The sequence below is a fragment of the Cetorhinus maximus genome, chromosome 11, assembly GCF_964194155.1.
Source record: "Cetorhinus maximus chromosome 11, sCetMax3.hap1.1, whole genome shotgun sequence".
Lineage (NCBI taxonomy): Eukaryota > Metazoa > Chordata > Chondrichthyes > Lamniformes > Cetorhinidae > Cetorhinus > Cetorhinus maximus.
In genome coordinates, this window is record NC_135889.1 from 2,100,537 (window position 1) to 2,119,760 (window position 19,224).

Sequence of the window (19,224 nt, forward strand, 5' to 3'; positions counted from 1 at the left end):
AATGGAAGACAGGATATTCAAAGTACAGCTCTAGTGGGGGTGGGGTGGAAAAACTGACAGGGCATTACAGGTATAGATTTAAAAATAATGGAAATAGTTGGGAAAAGAAGAATCTATATAAATTATTGAAAAAAAAAGGGAGGGGGGAGAAACGGGGTGGGGATGGGGGGAGGGGGAGTTTAAGATCTAAAGTTGTTGAACTCAATATTCAGCCCGGAAGGCTGTAAAGTGCCTAGTCGGAAGATGAGGTGCTGTTCCTCCAGTTTGCGTTGGGCTTCACTGGAACAATGCAGCAGGCCAAGGACAGACATGTGGGCAAGAGAACAGGGTGGAGTGTTAAAATGGCAAGCGACAGGGAGGTTTGGGTCTTTCTTGCGGACAGAATGCAGGTGTTCCGCAAAACGGTCGCCCAGTTTGCGTTTGGTCTCTCCAATGTAGAGGAGACCGCATTGGGAGCAACGAATGCAGTAGACTAAGTTAGGGGAAATGCAAGCGAAATGCTGCTTCACTTGAAAGGAGTGTTTGGGCCCTTGGACGGTGAGGAGAGAGGAAGTGAAGGGGCAGGTGTTGCATCTTCTGCATGGGCATGGGGAGGTGCCATAAGTGGGGGTTGAGGAGTAGGGGGTGATGGAGGAGTGGACCAGGGTGTCCCAGAGGGAACGATCCCTACGGAATGCCGCTGACCTCATCTCCTCTGGAGATCTTCCTCCCACAGCTTCCAACTTGATAGTCACCCAACCTCGGACGGCCCGCTTCTACCTCCTACCCAAAATCCACAAACAGAACTGTCCTGGCAGACCGATCGTGTCAGCCTGTTCCTGCCCCACGGAACTCATTTCTCGTTATCTTGACTCCCTTCTCTCTCCCCTTGTCCAGTCCCTTCCCACCTACATCCGTGATTCCTCTGACACCTTACGTCATATCAACAATTTCCAGTTCCCTGGCCCCAACCGCTTCCTCTTCACCATGGATGTCCAATCCCTCTACACCTCCATCCCCCACCAGGATGGTCTGAGGGCCCTTAGCCTCTTCCTTGAACAGAGGCCCCAACAATCCCCATCCACCACTACTCTCCGTCTGGCTGAACTTGTTCTCACACTGAACAATTTCTCCTTTAATACCTCTCATTTCCTCCAAATAAAAGGTGTGGCTATGGGTACCCGCATGGGCCCCAGCAATGCCTGTCTCTTTATGGGGTATGTGGAACATTCCTTGTTCCAGTCCTACTCCGGCCCCCTCCCACAACTCTTTCTCCGGTACATCGATGATTACTTCGGTGCTGCTTCATGCTCTCGTCGGGACCTGGAAAAATTTATTAATTTTGCTTCCAATCTCCACCCCTCCATCATTTTCACATGGTCCATCTCTGATACTTCTCTTCCCTTCCTTGACCTCTCTGTCTCAATTTCTGATGATAGACTGTCCACCAATATCCATTACAAGCCTACCGACTCCCACAGCTACCTCGACTACAACTCCTCACACCCCGCTTCCTGTAAAGACTCCATCCCATTCTCTCAGTTCCTTCGCCTCCGTCGCATTTGTTCTGATGACGCTACCTTCAAAGACAGCTCCTCTGACATGTCCTCCTTCTTCCTTAACCGAGGTTTTCCATCCACGGTCGTTGACAGGGCCCTCAACCGTGTCCGGCCCATATCCCGCGCATCCTCCCTCACGCCTTCTCCTCCTTCCCGAAACATGATAGGGTCCCCCTTGTCCTCACTTATCACCCCACCAGCCTCCGCATTCAAAGGATCATCCTCCGCCATTTCTGCCAACTCCAGCATGATGCCACCACCAAACACATCTTCCCTTCACCCCCCCCGATGGCATTCCGTAGGGATCGTTCCCTCCGGGACACCCTGGTCCACTCCTCCATCACCCCCTACTCCTCAAACCCCACCTATGGCACCTCCCCATGCCCACGCAGAAGATGCAACACCTGCCCCTTCACTTCCTCTCTCCTCACCGTCCAAGGGCCCAAACACTCCTTTCAAGTGAAGCAGCATTTCACTTGCATTTCCCCTAACTTAGTCTACTGCATTCGTTGCTCCCAATGCGGTCTCCTCTACATTGGAGAGACCAAACGCAAACTGGGCGACCGCTTTGCAGAACACCTGCGGTCTGTCCGCAAGAAAGACCCAAACCTCCCTGTCGCTTGCCATTTTAACACTCCACCCTGCTCTCTTGCCCACATGTCTGTCCTTGGCTTGCTGCATTGTTCCAGTGAAGCCCAACGCAAACTGGAGGAACAGCACCTCATCTTCCGACTAGGCACTTTACAGCCTTCCGGGCTGAATATTGAATTCAACAACTTTAGATCATAAACTCCCCTCCCCCCATCCCCACCCCGTTTCTCACCCCCCCCCTTTTTTTTCAATAATTTATATAGATTCTTCTTTCCCCACCTATTTCCATTATTTTTAAATCTAAAACTAAAACCTTGTTAGTCTTTCCACCCCACCCCCACTAGAGCTGTACTTTGAATATCCTGTCTTCCATTCTTAATTAGCACTTTTCTTAGACAAATATCACCACCTTCAACACCTCTTTGACCCTTTTGTCTGTGACATCTTTTTGATTATCTGCTCATCTCCACAATCACCACACCCTCAACGTCTCTCTCCCCCCCCGCCTCCCCCCCCCACCCCACCTTAAACCAGTTTATATTTCTCCCTTCTCCTAACTATGCTTCAGTTCTGCCGAAGGGCCATGAAGGCTCGAAACGTTAACCGATTTCTTCTCCGCCGATGCTGCCAGACCTGCTGAGTTTTTCCAGGTAATTCTGTTTTTGTTTACAATGATAGACTTAGATGAGGATAGATCGAGGAGGCTCGAGTGGAGCAGGAACACCAGCATGGACTGGCTGGGCCAAATGGCCTGTTCCTGTGCCAGATATCCTATGCAATCCTATGTATGCATCAACTCTCCCATGAAGTGCATCATTGCCACCTGCTTTCATGCCTTTTCTACGCAATGATGACCCTGGAGAATCCAATACTGGACCCCTGGTTTTGCCATTCAACCATTCCATATAGTAGTGAGTTCCACACTCACACTGTCCGTACGAAGAAATTCCTTTCATATTCTTTGATTGATCTGCTAGTGGTTATCTTATATTGATAGTCCTTTGTGCTGGACAGGCCCACAAGTGGAAACCGTTTTCTCACATCTACCCCATCAAAGCCCGTCACAATTTTAAAGACTTCTATCAGGACCCCCTCACCATTTTCTCGTTTTGGGTGATCAGAGCCCCAGCCTGCTTAACTTTTCCTGAGATCTGCGTCCGTTCAATCCTGGCAACAACCTTGTAAAGTTTTTCTGTATTTCCTCCAAAGCTTTAGCTGTCAGTTGGTAACACTCTCTCTCCTCCGAGGCACAAGCTCCTGGGTTTAAGTCCCACTCCTGGACATAAAAACCAAGGCCAAGAATCCAGTCTTGTTGGCTCTTGGAGGTGAAGATGACTTTGTTCATCACCTGGACTGTCTGGTAGAGTTCTGGTTGGTATGTAGATGATATGGTACCTGGCAGCAAATTGTCCAGGATACTGCAAACAATTGAGTTTTGGGTGAGCTGCTGGTTTAGGATTTCCTCTCTTTGCGTTTTCTCTCTGCCTCTGAAACACCTTGGCTTTCGAAGAAGGCTGCACCAGTTTTTATTCGGGTTCGGCAGGTGCAGCGATCCTGGGCGAATATCTCCCGGGTCTCAGAGTCAATATCAAAACTTCTAAGTGAAGCTGTCAGAATGTCCATGTCGTGCTGACTTTGACCATATCGAGAGTGCATCCGAAAACTCAATCTCTCTGTCACTTTGGTCAGTGCGTCTCAGGTATTCAGGCTACCTGGCCAGGCCAGCTCAGTTGTGAGTGCCTCACTACGGTGTGGATGCTTGGCCTGCTAGCTCAGTGTCTGGTATTTTCTCCGGCTATCTGATCTTCAGGAGCTTCTGAAGGCAGCTGGAGTGAAAGTGGTTGTGCTTGTTGGGCTGACACTGATACACAGTCCGTGTCTCCCATGTGTAGAGTAGAGCAGGCGGGACTATTCCTCTCTACACTCTCAGTTTGGTTGGCAGACTTACTTCTCTTCACTCCCAGACTGAAGCCTGCCGAAGGCTACACTTCCTTTGACAATTCTTGCATGTGCCTTGTCATCAATATAGACAGCTCGAGAGAGTGTGCTGCGAGATAAGCAAACTTCTCTGCTGCTCACAGGTTCTGGTCAGGGACTGAAACCTTGGGCTGGAGATAGGGTTTTCTGGGAGCGGGCAGACACTTCGGTTTTCTTTGTAAGGCTGAAGTTGCTGTGTGCATTGGAGAACAAGCCCCTGCTACATTGCATGTCCAGCTCAGAGCCCACGGCTATTACACAGCCATCAGCTAACCGAAAATTGCAAAGCATGTCCTTGGAGACCTTGGTCTTGACCTGGAGTCACCTCAGATTGGCCAGCTTCCTGTCCATGCGCTATCAAATTTCAATGCCAGGATCACCACCATGGATGGCACTGGACAACGTAGTGAAGAAAAACATGCTGAAGATGGTTGGCACCAGCACGCAGCTCTGTTAAACTTCATTAGTGACTGGGGAACAGGTCAGAGGACTCACCGTCACCCAGGGCACTTGTGTGAACATCATGGAACTGTGAAACTGTCCTGATCAATTTCTGAGGGCAGCTGAACTTCTCCATTACCTTCCAAAGACCCTCAGAGCTCACTGTCAGCCCACCAAACGTGCTGTCGATGTCCATGTTCCGGTCTTGACATTTCTCCTGGAGCTGCCTGACTGTGAACAGTAGGTCAATGGGTCCTCGATGTTTACTGAAAGCACACTGACTCTCCGCAGCACATCCTGATTCAGATGCCGCGCTAAGCGATTCAGAAGGATTCTGGCAAAGCTTCTGCCAGTAATGGAGAGGAGTGAGATTCCTCCATGATTGTTGCAATCTCGAGAATTCCTTTCCACAAGTTCCTTTTGGCTTGTACAGGTGGACAATGGAGGCATCTCTGTGATCTTGTGGGATAGTTCCTTGCTCCCACATTGACTGGAAGAGTTCAGTGAGCTTCTTGAACAGGCGCTGACCTTGTAGATCTCAGCTTGGATAACTGGAACTTTACCATCAGACAGCAGTTTGATTGCATTCATCATTTCTACCGGCATAAGAGGGTCATTAGGAGAGCAGTTGGAGGTAACCTGGGGCAGTTTGATGATTGATTCTTGACTGATGGATGAAGGCCGATTGGGGGTGTGCTTAAAGTGTCCTGCTCAGCTTTCTAGAATTTGGGCTTTTTTCTGTGAAAGGTGTTGACCCATTAACACCAAGAATTGGTGCTGAGGCAGTACACTGGGGCTCCACACAGAGATTTCAGAGCATCACAGAATCTCTTCCGCTCTATGGTCTGCATATGATTGAAGTTAACCTGAACAAGAACACAAGAAATAGGAGGATTAGGACCACATGGCCCATTGAGCCTGCTCTGCCATTCAATACAATCACAGCTGACCTTGGGCTTCAACTCCATTCTCCCACCCACTCCCCATATCCCTTAATCCCCCGAGAGACTGAGAATCTGCCCTGTCTCTCTGTCCCTCTGTCCATCCACCCATCTGCTTTCTGCTTCAGCCAAGTGTCTTGTATCTCTCTGAGTTTGCACTGGACAGTCCTGTGGATGTCTCAGTGGACATTGTGGTTGGATTGTGAGGACCAGTTAGTGAGGTAAACCCTGCGGAGGTGATGTTTCTCCCTCCAGCAGCGATTGTGGATTCACTCATTGTTTACATCAAACCAATCTCAATGCTTACGAGAGGTAGGGCCAAGGACCTCTAGAGCATTGGGGTACATTGTACCCTCAGGGTCAACCAGTCATCCTCAGTGCAATGAGTGTCCATTGTTGCTGGAGACAGGTGACTCTCAAGTTTCTCTGAGAGAGATTCCTTCATGTCTGCCTGTTTGATATTGAGACGCTTCTGGAGCTTCATGTACTGGGGGTATTGGGGGGGATAGATTTTGATGTTTAACATAGACATGATAAGTTGGTGGTCAATCTCAGCAGCCAGCACTGCACATAGCTTTCATCCATGTACATCCAGCCAGGCCTTATGCCTGCCAGTCGATTAGATGCCAATGCAGGGAAAGTGGATGTGGGGGGTGCTGCATCCAAGGTATCTGTGGTGGAGGGCTGTGTTTGTGATTTGTGCTCAGCACAATCTTCAGCAAGAGCAGACTATTGCTGTTACAACCGGGAACCCTGTTTATTCCGAGGACCCCTTCCTCTGCCTCATGATTGGCACCAGATCTTGCATTGGCATCACCAAGAACGGTCAGTATGTCCGACTTTGACACAGTAGCAAAGAGTGGAGGTCATTATAAAGTTTATCCCTGACTTCATCAGGGTTGGTCATGGTAAGGACGTTCACACTAGTGAGACCTACTTGCCTGTTGTCATGCAGGGGTGGGGGGATTAATCATTAACCCCCTTGGGAAGGCAAGTCAACTTACTGATGAGATGGTTCATGACAGCAAAGCCTACACCCAGCCTCACACCATTATTCTTTTCCACAGCCACTCCAAGAGAGTGTGTAACCTGCACCTCCTGATCCTCCTCGGGTAGACAGGTCTCGCTGAGGGCAGTGATCGGGATGTTGTAGTGAGCCAGCTCTTCACCAATAAGAGCAGTTCTTCTCTCAGGCCTGTCGCTGCAGCATTGTCCGTGACGGTGTACACCTTCCACGTAGCAGTGCTGACCGGTATCGCCTTTCCTTTCTCTTTCTGAGATTGATATACGCTGAATTGATGCTGGGCAGGGAGGTGAAGCAGGCAATGTTTAGGACACCTTTCTAACTCCTGCCTCACTCTAGAGATCAGTGTGATCCTGAAAAAAGCTGCTCAGTCACTCAGGGGGCTGCCAAGTTCCACTTCTGCTTCATTCCAGTCCGAAACAACCTTGTGACCTCACCTTCCCTCTGTGCAGTTCACAGCTATAGCTCCCAGTGACTTCCCACCTGCTGCTACATCACCACAGGACTTGTGACAGTTCGATGATGGATGACAGATGATAGAAAGACGGTGAACATGACTCGTGTATGAATTGAGTTCTGATGAGGGAGAGTTGCGCATCATCAGCCTCACTCTCTCATCCTGACCTACCTTGGTACAGTAGGACCTTGGTCTATGGCTGGTGATAGATCCCGATACAGTGGGTGACCAGGACATCATCTGTGTCTTGTCGAGATCAACATGTTCCACAACATGTTGCTGACCGTTGGACCTCCGATTGGTCTCACCCACACTGTCTGCTGGAATCAGTCTTCTGATGCCAGGGTAGACAAATCCCGAAGTTGCCATGGGTATGAGACCCAACGCCCGCCCTCACCTGCTTTGGCCCGCCTGTCTAAGCGGTTTACCTGTGCATGGGCCCTGTCGAATTATAGCAACCACTTGGAGCCAGAGGTGAGGGTTGGGTGAAGGACCAATCCAGGATGAACCACTCCACTGAGCATGCTTGCAAATCTACGCCCCAGTGCAGTACAGAGGTAGAGCTGCACTATCACAGGTGCTGTCTTTCAGACCAGGTATTAAACCAAGACCCTATCGGCCTGCTTTGGTGGATGTAAGAGATCCCATGGCGCTGTTTCGAGGAAGAACAGGGGAGTTCTCCCTGGTGTCGTGGCCAATATTTATCCCTCAGTCAACATCACAAAAAAGCAGTCATTCTCACATTGCTTTTTGTGGGAGCTTGCTATGCGCATATTGGCTGCCACTATTCCTACCTTATAACAGAGACTGCAACTTCAAAAGCAGTTCGTTGGCCGTGTTCCAGTGGTTAGGGCAAGCAATGTATAAATGCCAGGCTTTCTTATTTATCCTGATTGTCACACAGAGAGCAGAACTGTGCACAGCGAACGAAATTTTACCAGCCCTAATGTGGCAGGAGTGAAGGTGAGGGCCTCTCACTACTGAATATGGAATTGAATGAAAGAAAGCCTTGGGAAGCAGCCCTCACAAAGTGCGTCCGGAACAGCAGAGGACTTTCACACACAAATAAAATATGACAGATGCTGGGAGTTTGAAATAAAAACGGAAAATGATGGGGGACACTCAACAGGACAGGCAGCACCTAGAGCTAATGCTTTCTCCATAGATCTGAAATGTTCACTCAGTTTCTCTCTCTGCCATGCCTGCATTTCCAGCATTTTCTGCTTTTAAAAACAGCAGCAGGTTCCTGTTGAGTGCAAAATTAACCAGGCAGTGGTTACAGTTTTCACAAAAGCCAGAATTTGCTTATTTAACCTGAAATAATGTACCTCAAATCCAGGTTTCACCAGACGACGTTGTCTGACTACAGAATGCCCAGCCCTGAAATACTGTTCTGTTCATAATTCCCTGACATGAGAAAAAGCCGACAGGCAGGATGGGGAGGTTTTCCTGGGGTTAAATATGTTATTTTCAGTGAGCTGTTGTATGACTGAAAGTTCATCTTTTCTGTCGGAGAATGGAATCCATTATATTTTTGTTCATTTCATTTAAAGCAAAAAAAATTGACATTGTTGCTCCCTGCCGATGTCTCCTTTAAAATAACCCATCATTAATTTTTTATTTCCTTTCTCACATTGGCTGAAATAGGTACTGGTGACGACCTCCATGTAAGTGTGAAGACTCCTGTTAAAATGCAGGAGTGAAGTAATCCCTCTAGGCTTGCTTGAAGCTTGTTAATGTTGTACACACATCTTGTAGCTCTGAACTCACAGCGCAAATTAAATAAATCTATTTTCATCCATGTTATCCAAGCTCGTCAGCACTTTAGCAGATGTTTTGTTCCCACTCCTGGAAAAATGTTTATGCTGGAGTTTTAGTTGCTGTGGAGAGTGCGTTTTGGGGCAAGCGCTTCCCCGGACAGTGGGTCAGCTCCCTGACACAAGCTCAGCTCAGGTTTTCAATCGGGAGGCAGAAGGTCAAACCCACTCAGCACGGTCCCTTGGCCACGTAAGACCCTTACCCAGCTGGGTGACCGCTCGCTGAAGGCAGAGTGCTAGCTTGGAGCAGGGGCTTGAGTTCAATGTGCTGTCAGAGGCTTCGCCGTGAAAGAGGAGGCAGGGTCCTAAGCAAGGGGCACTCATCTGCATCAGGCCAGAGGTATCAGGGGGGGCAGCCACCAGGATGGAAGACTGTGGGGTGAGCGTCTCAGGCCCTCACAGCAGAATGAAAGGGGGGTTGTCAGCAGCAGTATGTTGCAGAGGAGGACACAGAGCAGACCAAGATAAAGGCAGAAAGGCAAGGCCCAACAATGACAAGGCTATTGGATCATTGAAGCAGGGCAGACAGGCTAGCATTTAACGTGCAGACCCTTTTAAGGCCACCTTTCCTTCCTTGGCTTATTCCTCAATCCTCACGTCTCAGTTGTCTAGAAGGTACCAACACATTAAAGGTGTGAAATAATTTGAAGCTTTTACCATTGTGGTGACTCTCCAGATCCATACCTGAGATCTAGGCAGTCTTTGGGGGAGTTAATGGACCTTCCTCCTACCTTCTCTGGCCACTGCATAGCCGAATGCCCCTCCTTGCACTTCTCATTGCCAAGTCGTTTCAATTAGAGTTTCATTCAATACGTGTGCTGAGAAGTGACTCCTTCAATTCTCACCATCTCAGCCCTTTCATGGTGCCCCTAGGTCGCTGGAAGGAGCCAGCAGCTGGGGCATAGCTGGCATCCAGTCCACACCTCTTGGCACCATTCACACCACCGTCTGTTCAATGCTGCTGGGTGTACCATGCTCTTTCTGCTTAGACATCTGTGAGAGGCATAAAGGACAATGGTTCAGAGAGGCTAATGCACACAGTAGATCCTTCCACTCATTTATCATCAAATGACAGCTTCGGCAATGACAGCTGGTTTCATGGTGAGCATTTCCCTGCATCCCTGGAAGCTGGAGATGGCGAGATACCCTCACACTGGCTGCAGTGGACCCCAATCTCACCCTTCCCTGTGGCTGGATGCTCTAGCTTGAAGCACCTTCTTCCTACAAGCAGGCTGTGCCTGCCCTCCTTTCAGGCATGTCCTCTCTGTCTCCATGCTCTTCATCTGCAAGGTGAAGAATGATGCCATGAGCACAAGTGTAGCCTGTAACTTGCTGACATTACAGACTGCACCTCAGCCTCACACTTGGGTTCTCACCTATGTCAATGAGGAACCAAAGCACACCCCTCTGGCATCGTCATTAGACATCTATGTGCCCTCAGGATGTTCCTCTTCCTCACGCTTTGGTGATTGCCAACTGGGTTAGCATGCCATCTCTGTTTCTCTCGTCACTTACCCTGCCTGACCTAATCAGGTTATTGAAGGGTTTCTGGCACTGAGCCCAGGTCCTCTGCCCACTTCCCTGCCCACATGGCAACCTCCAGCCATGTCTTCTTGGTCTGTTGTGGGAGCCTCTTGTGACCACTGACAGGGGGAGAGAATATTCCAACACATTGTGACCATTTCCAGCATGGCCTTAAGTATTGATCTGAAAACCAGGAGGGTGGGGTGCCTCTTTTCCCACTCCCCTTTGCTTTTTGGAGCCTCTACAATATGGATGAACAGCAGCCTCAACCATGGCTGCTCAACCTCCCAATCTGGTCCCGCCTCTCTTCCGGCTCCGGCACCACTAATTGGGAGATGAACGTGACTCGTGGCCAATTAATCAGTAGATTTACATTTGGAAATCGCGGCAGATGCACCTCCACCTGTCGATGAAGGGTCAGACCCCAAAGTCTTTGCGAAGTCAGGGTCTTGACTTGAAACTGAAAGCCTACCTTTTTTAAGCCGTTCTTGACTGGATCATATTTTATCAAGGATGCAAACTTGTCTCAAAATGAGTTGGGGGGTTTATTTTGAGGGTTGGGTTGAAGCATTCTAAGTTAGGAATACTGCCTGAGGATTGTGCCAAGTTGGGCTGGAAAAACAGGAACAGGACGACAGCTAGAAGCCAGGCAGTTTTTTTGTAGCTCACTGAGACTAAGTGACAGAATCTCTCCACTGCAAACTGAATTGCTACAAATGTCAGGTTCACGACAGAAATGGGCCCAGGGCTCAACATTGGTTTACATTCGATTTGGTTCATCTCTCTTTTCTTCCCCCATTAGATGATGAGGTTAAGTTTAAAAAGAGCAATGGGGTAGAGGGGGAGATCATGCCTGTACATCTCCTTAGCGACCCATTTTAAAGTGATAGTGCAGAAACATCATCAAGTTGCCCATCCACAGCATTAGCTCCATGTAGTACATGGGCCAGCAGGACATTAATAAAAAGCAGAACACCAACAGCAGGGATGTGCTGGAGGTCGAAATGACCCATGTTCCATCAGAGTGCAACTACACCCAACAAATGTTATCTCATAGTCATTTGGTAGTACAGAACTTGAGTGCTGCTGAAAAAAGAGAATGTTGAAGTTTTTCATCTTGCACTCATCAGAGCACTCACAAGAATACCAATATAAGGGGAAAACAACAATTTATACTGTATGTGAAGAGAGTACAGATTGCTTGGCAAGTGGCGTTGCTATGGAGAATGTACCAGTGATGGTGACTGACAGTTAACTGCCAAGCGTTGTTTGAAATTTAAACCAGGCAGCTTGACCCTCATTGGTCAAGGCATTGCCCTGAGGAATGAGTCAGTGAATGGCTGTCACTACATTCCTCAATGTGCTAAGAATTGCGCTGACAACCAATTTAAGATTCTAAGTTGGGCTCGGAGTGTGGCGCACTTACGTATACCGGAAGCTACATATATTAATACACGGGGCCCTGATCTTTGCAGACAGAAAGAACATGTACATACATTCTGCCTGTTTCAGCCATTTGCTGACTCATTCCTCAGGGCAATGCCTTGACCAATCAGGACCAAGCTGCCTGGGTTAAATTTCAAACAATGCTTGGGAATTAACTGTCAGTCACCATCACTGGTGCATTCTCCACGGCAACGCCACTTGCCAACCAATCAGCACTCTCTTCACATACAATATAAATTGTTGTTTTCCCCTTATATTGATATTCTTACGAGTGTCCTAATGAGCGCAAGGTGAAAAGCTTAGACATGTCTCTTTTTTCAGCAATACTCAATTATCTCTTAGTGCTGGCTGACCTCAGTAGTGGCTGGAACAGCAATGTTACATTTAAATTATCTTCCCCTTGGTAAGGGAAATATCCAGTCTTTGCCAGTCCGATTAGCATAGGAACAATTCACATCATCCAAAGAGGAGGTGGGTGGATGGTGGCAGTTGGACATTGTAAAAATATTGATCAGAGGAATATTCCTGATATGCTGGAGGTCTAATGGAGACAAAAGGATTTTTGGTGATTTTCAGCATCTCAGATACATTATTCTTTGGGATGCGTGTGTCACAGACAAGCTCAAGAGTTATTGCCCATCCGTAGTGTGGTGATGTGCCTTGAATCATTGTGATGGAGTGAAGGTACTCCCACGGTGCTGTTAGGGATGGAACTCTGGGATTTTGACCCACAAGGATAAATGAATGGTGATACACATATAAATCAGAATGGTGTGTGATTTCAAGAGCAGCTTGGAGATGGTGATGTTCCCATGCATCTGCTACCCTTGTACTGCTAGGTCTGGAGGGTCCTTAAAGTCAGGACAAAGTCCTTCAGCATGTGCCACACCAATCCCTGTGGATTTCAACTTTTAACAACTCTGGAAACAACCAAACACTTCTACAATTGCAGAAATCACCCATAGAAAGCAACCAGCAGCTAACCTGGAAGTTACTGATAATCCCTTTTAATAGCACTGCTGGGTAGAATCTTTCTATCTGTTTCATGGTTCTCCCTTTGAAACATTATGTTGAGCTTGACCAAACTTAGCTAACAACTGAATGGTGTGTGAACATTTATTTAATAGTGATTATGAGAGGCAAGAGTGGCTGCCCTTGACAGCAAGGCAGCATTTGACCGAGTGTGGCATCAAGGAGCCCCTAGCAAAACTGGAGTCAATGGGAATCAGGGGAAAACTCTCCACTGGTTGGAGTCATACCCAGCGCAAAGGAAGATGGTTGTGGTTGTTGGGGCTCAGTCATCTCAGCTCCAGGACATCACTGCAGGAGTTCCTCAGGGTAGTGTCTTCGGCCCAACCATCTTCAGCTGCTTCATCAATGACCTTCCTTCCATCATAAGGTTAGAAATGGGGATGTTCGCTGATGATTGCACAATGTTCAGCACCATTCGCGACTCCTCAGATACTGAAGCAGAACATGTCCAAATGCAGCAAGAGCTGGACAATATCCAGGCTTGGGCTGACAAGTGGCAAGTAACATTCGCGCCACACAAGTGTCAGGCAATGACCATCTCCCACAAGAGAGAATCTAACCATCACCCCTTGACATTCAATGGCATTACCATCACTGAATCCCCCACTATCAACATCCTGGGGGTAACCATTGACCAGAAACTGAAATGGGACCAGCCAAATAAATACTGTGGCTACAAGAGCAGGTCAGAGGCTGGGAATCATGTGATGAGTAACTCACCTCCTGACTCCCCAAAGCCTGTCCACCACCTACAAGGCACAAGTCAGGAGTGTGATGGAATACTCCCCATTTGCCTGGGTGAGTGCAGCTCCAACAACACTCAAGAAGGACAAAGCAGCCCACTTGATTGGCACCCCACCCACAAACATTCACTCCCTCCACCACCGACGCACAGTGGCAGCAGTGTGTACCATCTACAAGATGCACTGCAGGAACTCACCAATGCTCCTTCGACAGCACCTTCCAAACCCATGACCTCTACCATCTAGAAAGACAAGGGCAGCAGACACATGGGGACACCACCACCTGGAAGTTCCCCTCCAAGTCACTCACCATCCTGACTTGGAAATATATCGGCCGTTCCTTCACTGTCGCTGGGTCAAAATCCTGGAACTCCCTCCCTAACAGCACTGTGGGTGTACCTACACCACATGGACTGCAGCGGTTCAAGAAGGCAGCTCACCACCACCTTCTCAAGGGGAATTAGGGACGGGCAATAAATGCTGGCCCAGCCAGCGAAGCCCACATCCCATGAATGAATTTTATTTTAAATTACTCACGACTCATCATTAAATCTAATATGATCTACTTCCTTTGTTGCACTCAAGAAATTCACTACTTTTCTGACAGTGGTTTGTCAGATGATCTCAATCCATGTGAAAGTTAACATCCCCCATTAAACCTTGCTATAGGGGGATTTCTGTGTTTAGACAATACTATCACTTCAAGGCTACTGTCAGGGGGCCAGCACATAACCCTAGCTACATCTACATCTACATCCTTTTCTATTTCACAATGCTATCCATATCTCCACTGCCTGTTTATCTGTAGTTATATCCTGTCTTATTACTGAAATGATTTAATCCTTAAACACTGAGGCTACTCCGTCCTCTCTACCTGCTTTTCCTATAACCTTATAAACTGGGTTTATTTACTTCCCAGTTCTGACCATTTAACAGTCATACCTCAGTAAAGGCTACCATGTCATATCCTCCACGTTGAATTTGCACCTGCAATTCATTCAGTTTGTTCCTTATACTCAGTGCAGTTGTATAAGGAATGTTTATTAGAGTCACACACCCTATCCTGTCTTCCAGCTTTAATGTTTTATCCTGAAATACAGAACAGTATGGTAATGTTTTATCTGACGTACAGAATTGTATTATTCCTGTTATTAAAAAAACAGGACAAATTAAACACAACACTGAACTAAACAAACATAATACTGCGCTTTAGCAGTAGGTTATACATGAGAAACTGGAGACTTATGAAAACCAAGCCTCCCGGGTTTGTTAAATAATAATTTGTTACAGTAGTTCCAAGCAGAAAAGGTCTCAAATTAGTGATAATCAGCAAAAGTAAATGTCAGTCTTTGCTTTGTTGCATTCTTACCATTCTCATTTGTTTTGTCCATTTTCAGGCAGATATATTTACCAGCCAATGACCCATGTAGAACATCTACCAAGCACTTCAATCCCAGTCAGCACAAGCAGCCACGCAGATACAGTCCAGCTCTCCATCTCCCTGGTGGGTCGTTTCCTAAAGACTGCTTCTTTTCTCAGGCCTCCGTTCACACCAGATGCGCCCAGGTACTGCACTATATCCAAACTCTTTGTTGACAGCTATCGGGTCAAAAGGATCAATGGCAAGATGTGTTATGTTCAGTGTCAACCTCAGCCAGCTCCCACTGTGCACAAGCCAAAGGAGGGAGTTAACTTTAGTCGGGCTACCTCAGGTAGTCCAAAGAATCCAGCTCTGGCAGACAAGGTACCAGCGCCACAGATGAACCACTGCTCTTCACCATCTGCCTCAGAGGATTCGGGCATAAATGCATTAGGGCTGCACTACCCAGAGTCATGCGACGAGGACACAGAGGAGGACGAGGATGAAGATGAATTGAGCTCAGATGATGACTCCAGCCCAGAGAGCCAGTGGGATCAGGATGATTGTGGTTTACTTTCCCCTTCCCAATCCACTGTGGAAATTATCGAAAAAATTGAAACAACTGTCTGAGCTCAAGCTATAAGAAAGGAATTCCCGAGCCTCTCCATCGATGCGTGAGGAAGCAAACTCAACGGGAACTTGCAAACTCCAAGATAAATTGACGATATCCTCACTCTATCACTGTGTTGAAGCATAGCCAAAAACACAGGAGTTGTTCAAACCATTTTTTTTATTTATTCATTCATGGGATATGGTCATCACTTTCTCAGATATAAAGTGGACAATTAAAATGTAGCACATACGGACTATCAGTGACTATTGTGCCTACCCAAATAGAGACCGTGTGAAAGCCCAAAGTGACCAAAACTTTTCAAATCCCCAAGCACAATATGGAAGTTCACAACATTTATCCAACACCCTGGCAATGAGAGCCTGCAATTGAAACCATCACATGGAAGTACTTTTGACTACATTGGATCACTTCCACAAGGCTAGACTAACTATTTTTCTCGAGGGGGCGATGGGGTGGGGTGTGGGATAAGAGAATAGGCACCAGTAGAGAATGTATAGCACATCAGGATCACTGCCAATCACAAGAGGCATTACACAAAAAGCACATTAAAGAAGAATTTAAATTCAGCACCTCCCTCTTCACTCAACGCAGGACCTGGGGTCTAAATCTTTTGTTATATTATCAAGTCAGGTGGACTCCTTCACCTCAATAAATCTGTGGATATATTGCTGAATGCGTTATGGAACTCATAAATTACATTACCCCCCTGCATGGAAAAGTGCTTTCAATTCTGAGTTGCCATGTGAAGTATTTACTGTGATTATCACAATGTTAAAAGAATTACCTTTACTGAGGGTTACACATTATTAGAATAGATACTTTCATGTTACCTTATTTGACTTGCTCTGTGCTATTTCACATTTGAATAGAAGAAAAATGTTAAAATAAATGAGTGGATTAGGATTTCCAGGAGTCACATTAAAGTCCTACAACAGGAAACTGCAGCCTGATCATTTCAGACAGAAGATTGTATAGAATTAAGGAGAGTTTTATGGGGACGTAAAATTAACAGTGACCTCCACAAAATGTTTTCTTAGTTCTGTTATTTGAACCTGCGTACATTTTCGGTTCAGTTACGGGTGAATGGGTTCTATGGGGAATTAAATGCACTTGGAACATTTCAATATAGATTGTGGCAAAGGCTTCTACTTTTCTTTCAAACCTCTTCAAAATGGCTGATTGGTCGCTGGTTTTTTTCCATGTCCTCTGTCCACTGGAGATCAATGGTCAAACCTGTACTCAAGCCACCAATACAGGGTAGCAATAAACGTACCAGATAATAGAAGGAAAACACGTACATCTGACTCAGAGAATTGTCCTCCCAAAGAAACATGTGGTTCGGATGAATAATGAACCCAAGTGCTCATAACGCGGCCAAGCATAACACTGGCAAGATTTCCATTCGCTAATCTTAGCTTCACTTAACTTCCTTGTGGGCCCACTTGGCAGTGTTGACGCAAGAGGATGTGCTCAAGACCCTCCCACCCCCCCTCCTTTATAAATTTCAAGTGGAGAGCCTAACACAATACAAATAAAGTTGTGCAAGAAATGTGCTTATTCCCTTGGTGTGTTGCATCAACCATGTACAGTACTGCAATAGTTAGTGTGCCATACTGCAATTGAACGTTAAAAATAGATGCATTGTTTCAGATTACATCCCACCGACATTGATTCCCATTACGCGCCACAATTGCAACACATTGGAGATGCAGCTATGCATAGTTCAACCTTACGCATATATTCACTTTGTCAAGGTGAGGAAAGTTCCGGTTTCAATGCACAAATATTCCCACGCCAGACAATGTATATGTTGTGTATATGTGGCTATCTGGCTTCACCCATTCCTGTCAGAAGCAGAGATATTCCTGCTTTAATGTTGTAGCATGAAATATGCACCTTCAACATCCTACATATTTACCCATACCCTAGAATTATAATGTTAGCACAAGAAGATAAAGCCATAAAAAGCATCTTGGTTCAGTGGGGTTAAAAAGTAACAATAAATTTATACAAGGCAATGGCTAGGTCAGAATTGGAGCCCTGAATACGGTTTTGGGGACCCAATACAGAAAGGGCATTCAAGTCATAGAGAGTGTACGATGTACATTGTAGATCAGGAAGATGCCAAGGAAAATGGACTATAATTATGTGGAGAAACTTGAAATACTGGGACTCCACTGGAGCAGAAACGCTGAGAAGATTTAATGGAGATTGTTCAAATTACGGAAGATTTTAATTGGGTGAATAAAGAGAGACAATCCTCTGGATAGGAGTCAGTGATGAGGGATTACTCGGTTGTGAGGCAATCCCTGGGTTAAGGAAGGGGAAGTGAACTAGGGTTTTCCCTATTGATCAGTATAAAGTGGTAACTGCGGGAAGTACAGTTCTGTGAATGTCATGTGAAGGTTAGATCAGGTTTGCTATCTTTAACAATAAAACAGCCTGCCAGTGCTCAATGTCTTGGCTTCGACAAGAAGAATGTCTGCTTGGATGAAGGATCAGAAGGTTACCCATTACCTCAGCAAGTCAGTGCCTTCGGGGGAGTAGATGGAGGGCATTTTGAGGAGGGAAAAAGGAAAGGAAATTGGATTGAAAACAAGAATTTAACTAGTATAGTGGACCAGCCTTGGATCATTAAAATTTATCAGTGACTATGGAAATCTGATACAATTTCAGTAGTGAAAACGAATTTTGGGTATGCATTGCCAATTTATATGCCCAAGATCACTCATCTTCACAGTTAAGAATTATTTTCCAGTTTTTAAGTTTACATTTTTTCATTACTGGCACTTTGGCCTATCACTTTCTAGCCATCATGGACACGATAGCGAAATGGCTGCCCTCTGTTCTGTGAGCATCCTGTGATTCGATGAGTTTCACATGCCTGTCTGATTAAGGGTGTACAAGTTTTGGTTTATTAACCAGTCATGTTTAGCTACAAATGGGAGAAATGTTGAGTTAACCTGAATTTGGCTTCTCAGAAAATTCTGAAAGTGAACTGAAATTCATTTACTTAACAAATAATACTGGCCTTTTACAAACAGTCCCTTCACCACCATCTGTTATCATTCAAGTTTCACGGTCAAATAAATTTGAATAAAGTGTGACTGCCTTCTCTTGCAACATGCAAACCCCGCTATTGATTTCCACCACAATCGCCTACATCATATTCAGAATGGCAGATACCAAGAACAGAATCATTTTTTAGCTTGTATCCAATGGTCAGGGCAAAAAAAAAATACATGGCAGCGCTGTGGCACTGTCACATTACAGAAGTTCTGGAGCTGGGCAAATTTTATTGCTGATTTAAGAGTTTCTGAACCTCAGAAGTGCCAGTGAAGAGTGTATTATTTATTGGAAGGGTCTGCAGCTGGAAATAGTTTGTGAGTATTTACACTTGCGATCTTCACTGCTGTTAGAAGATTTTTTGTTCTCGCATACTGTGGCTTGCTCTGTACGTTATTAATCCATGTACCCTGTCTGTTTCCAATAAAAAATTCTTTTAACTCTTCCATGTGTGTAAGAATTCTTCCAATCAATGTCTGAAGTGCCAGGAGCGAATGCAATTATGCTGGGTACGGTTTTGACTAGATACATGACAAGTCCAATGTTTGGAAAATTTTCCGTCAAATAAATGGATGAAATCTGGAAAAGTGGAACCATAACTTGAGTCTCTGGGCAGAATTTTCCCATTCCGCC

The 19,224-nt window shown here is 46.2% G+C and overlaps 1 protein-coding gene across 1 annotated transcript in view; it reads left to right on the plus strand.

The window, feature by feature from the left end:
* Positions 1–17,206, plus strand: part of LOC144686333 (UPF0524 protein C3orf70 homolog A-like) — a 49,973-nt gene extending 32,767 nt beyond the window's left edge. The window contains exon 2 of the mRNA XM_078551415.1: positions 14,929–17,206. Within this exon, the coding sequence (XP_078407541.1) occupies positions 14,929–15,521 (593 nt within the window). The 3' untranslated portion in view covers positions 15,522–17,206. The remainder of the gene's footprint in view (positions 1–14,928) is intronic.
* Positions 17,207–19,224: the final 2,018 nt, after the last annotated feature.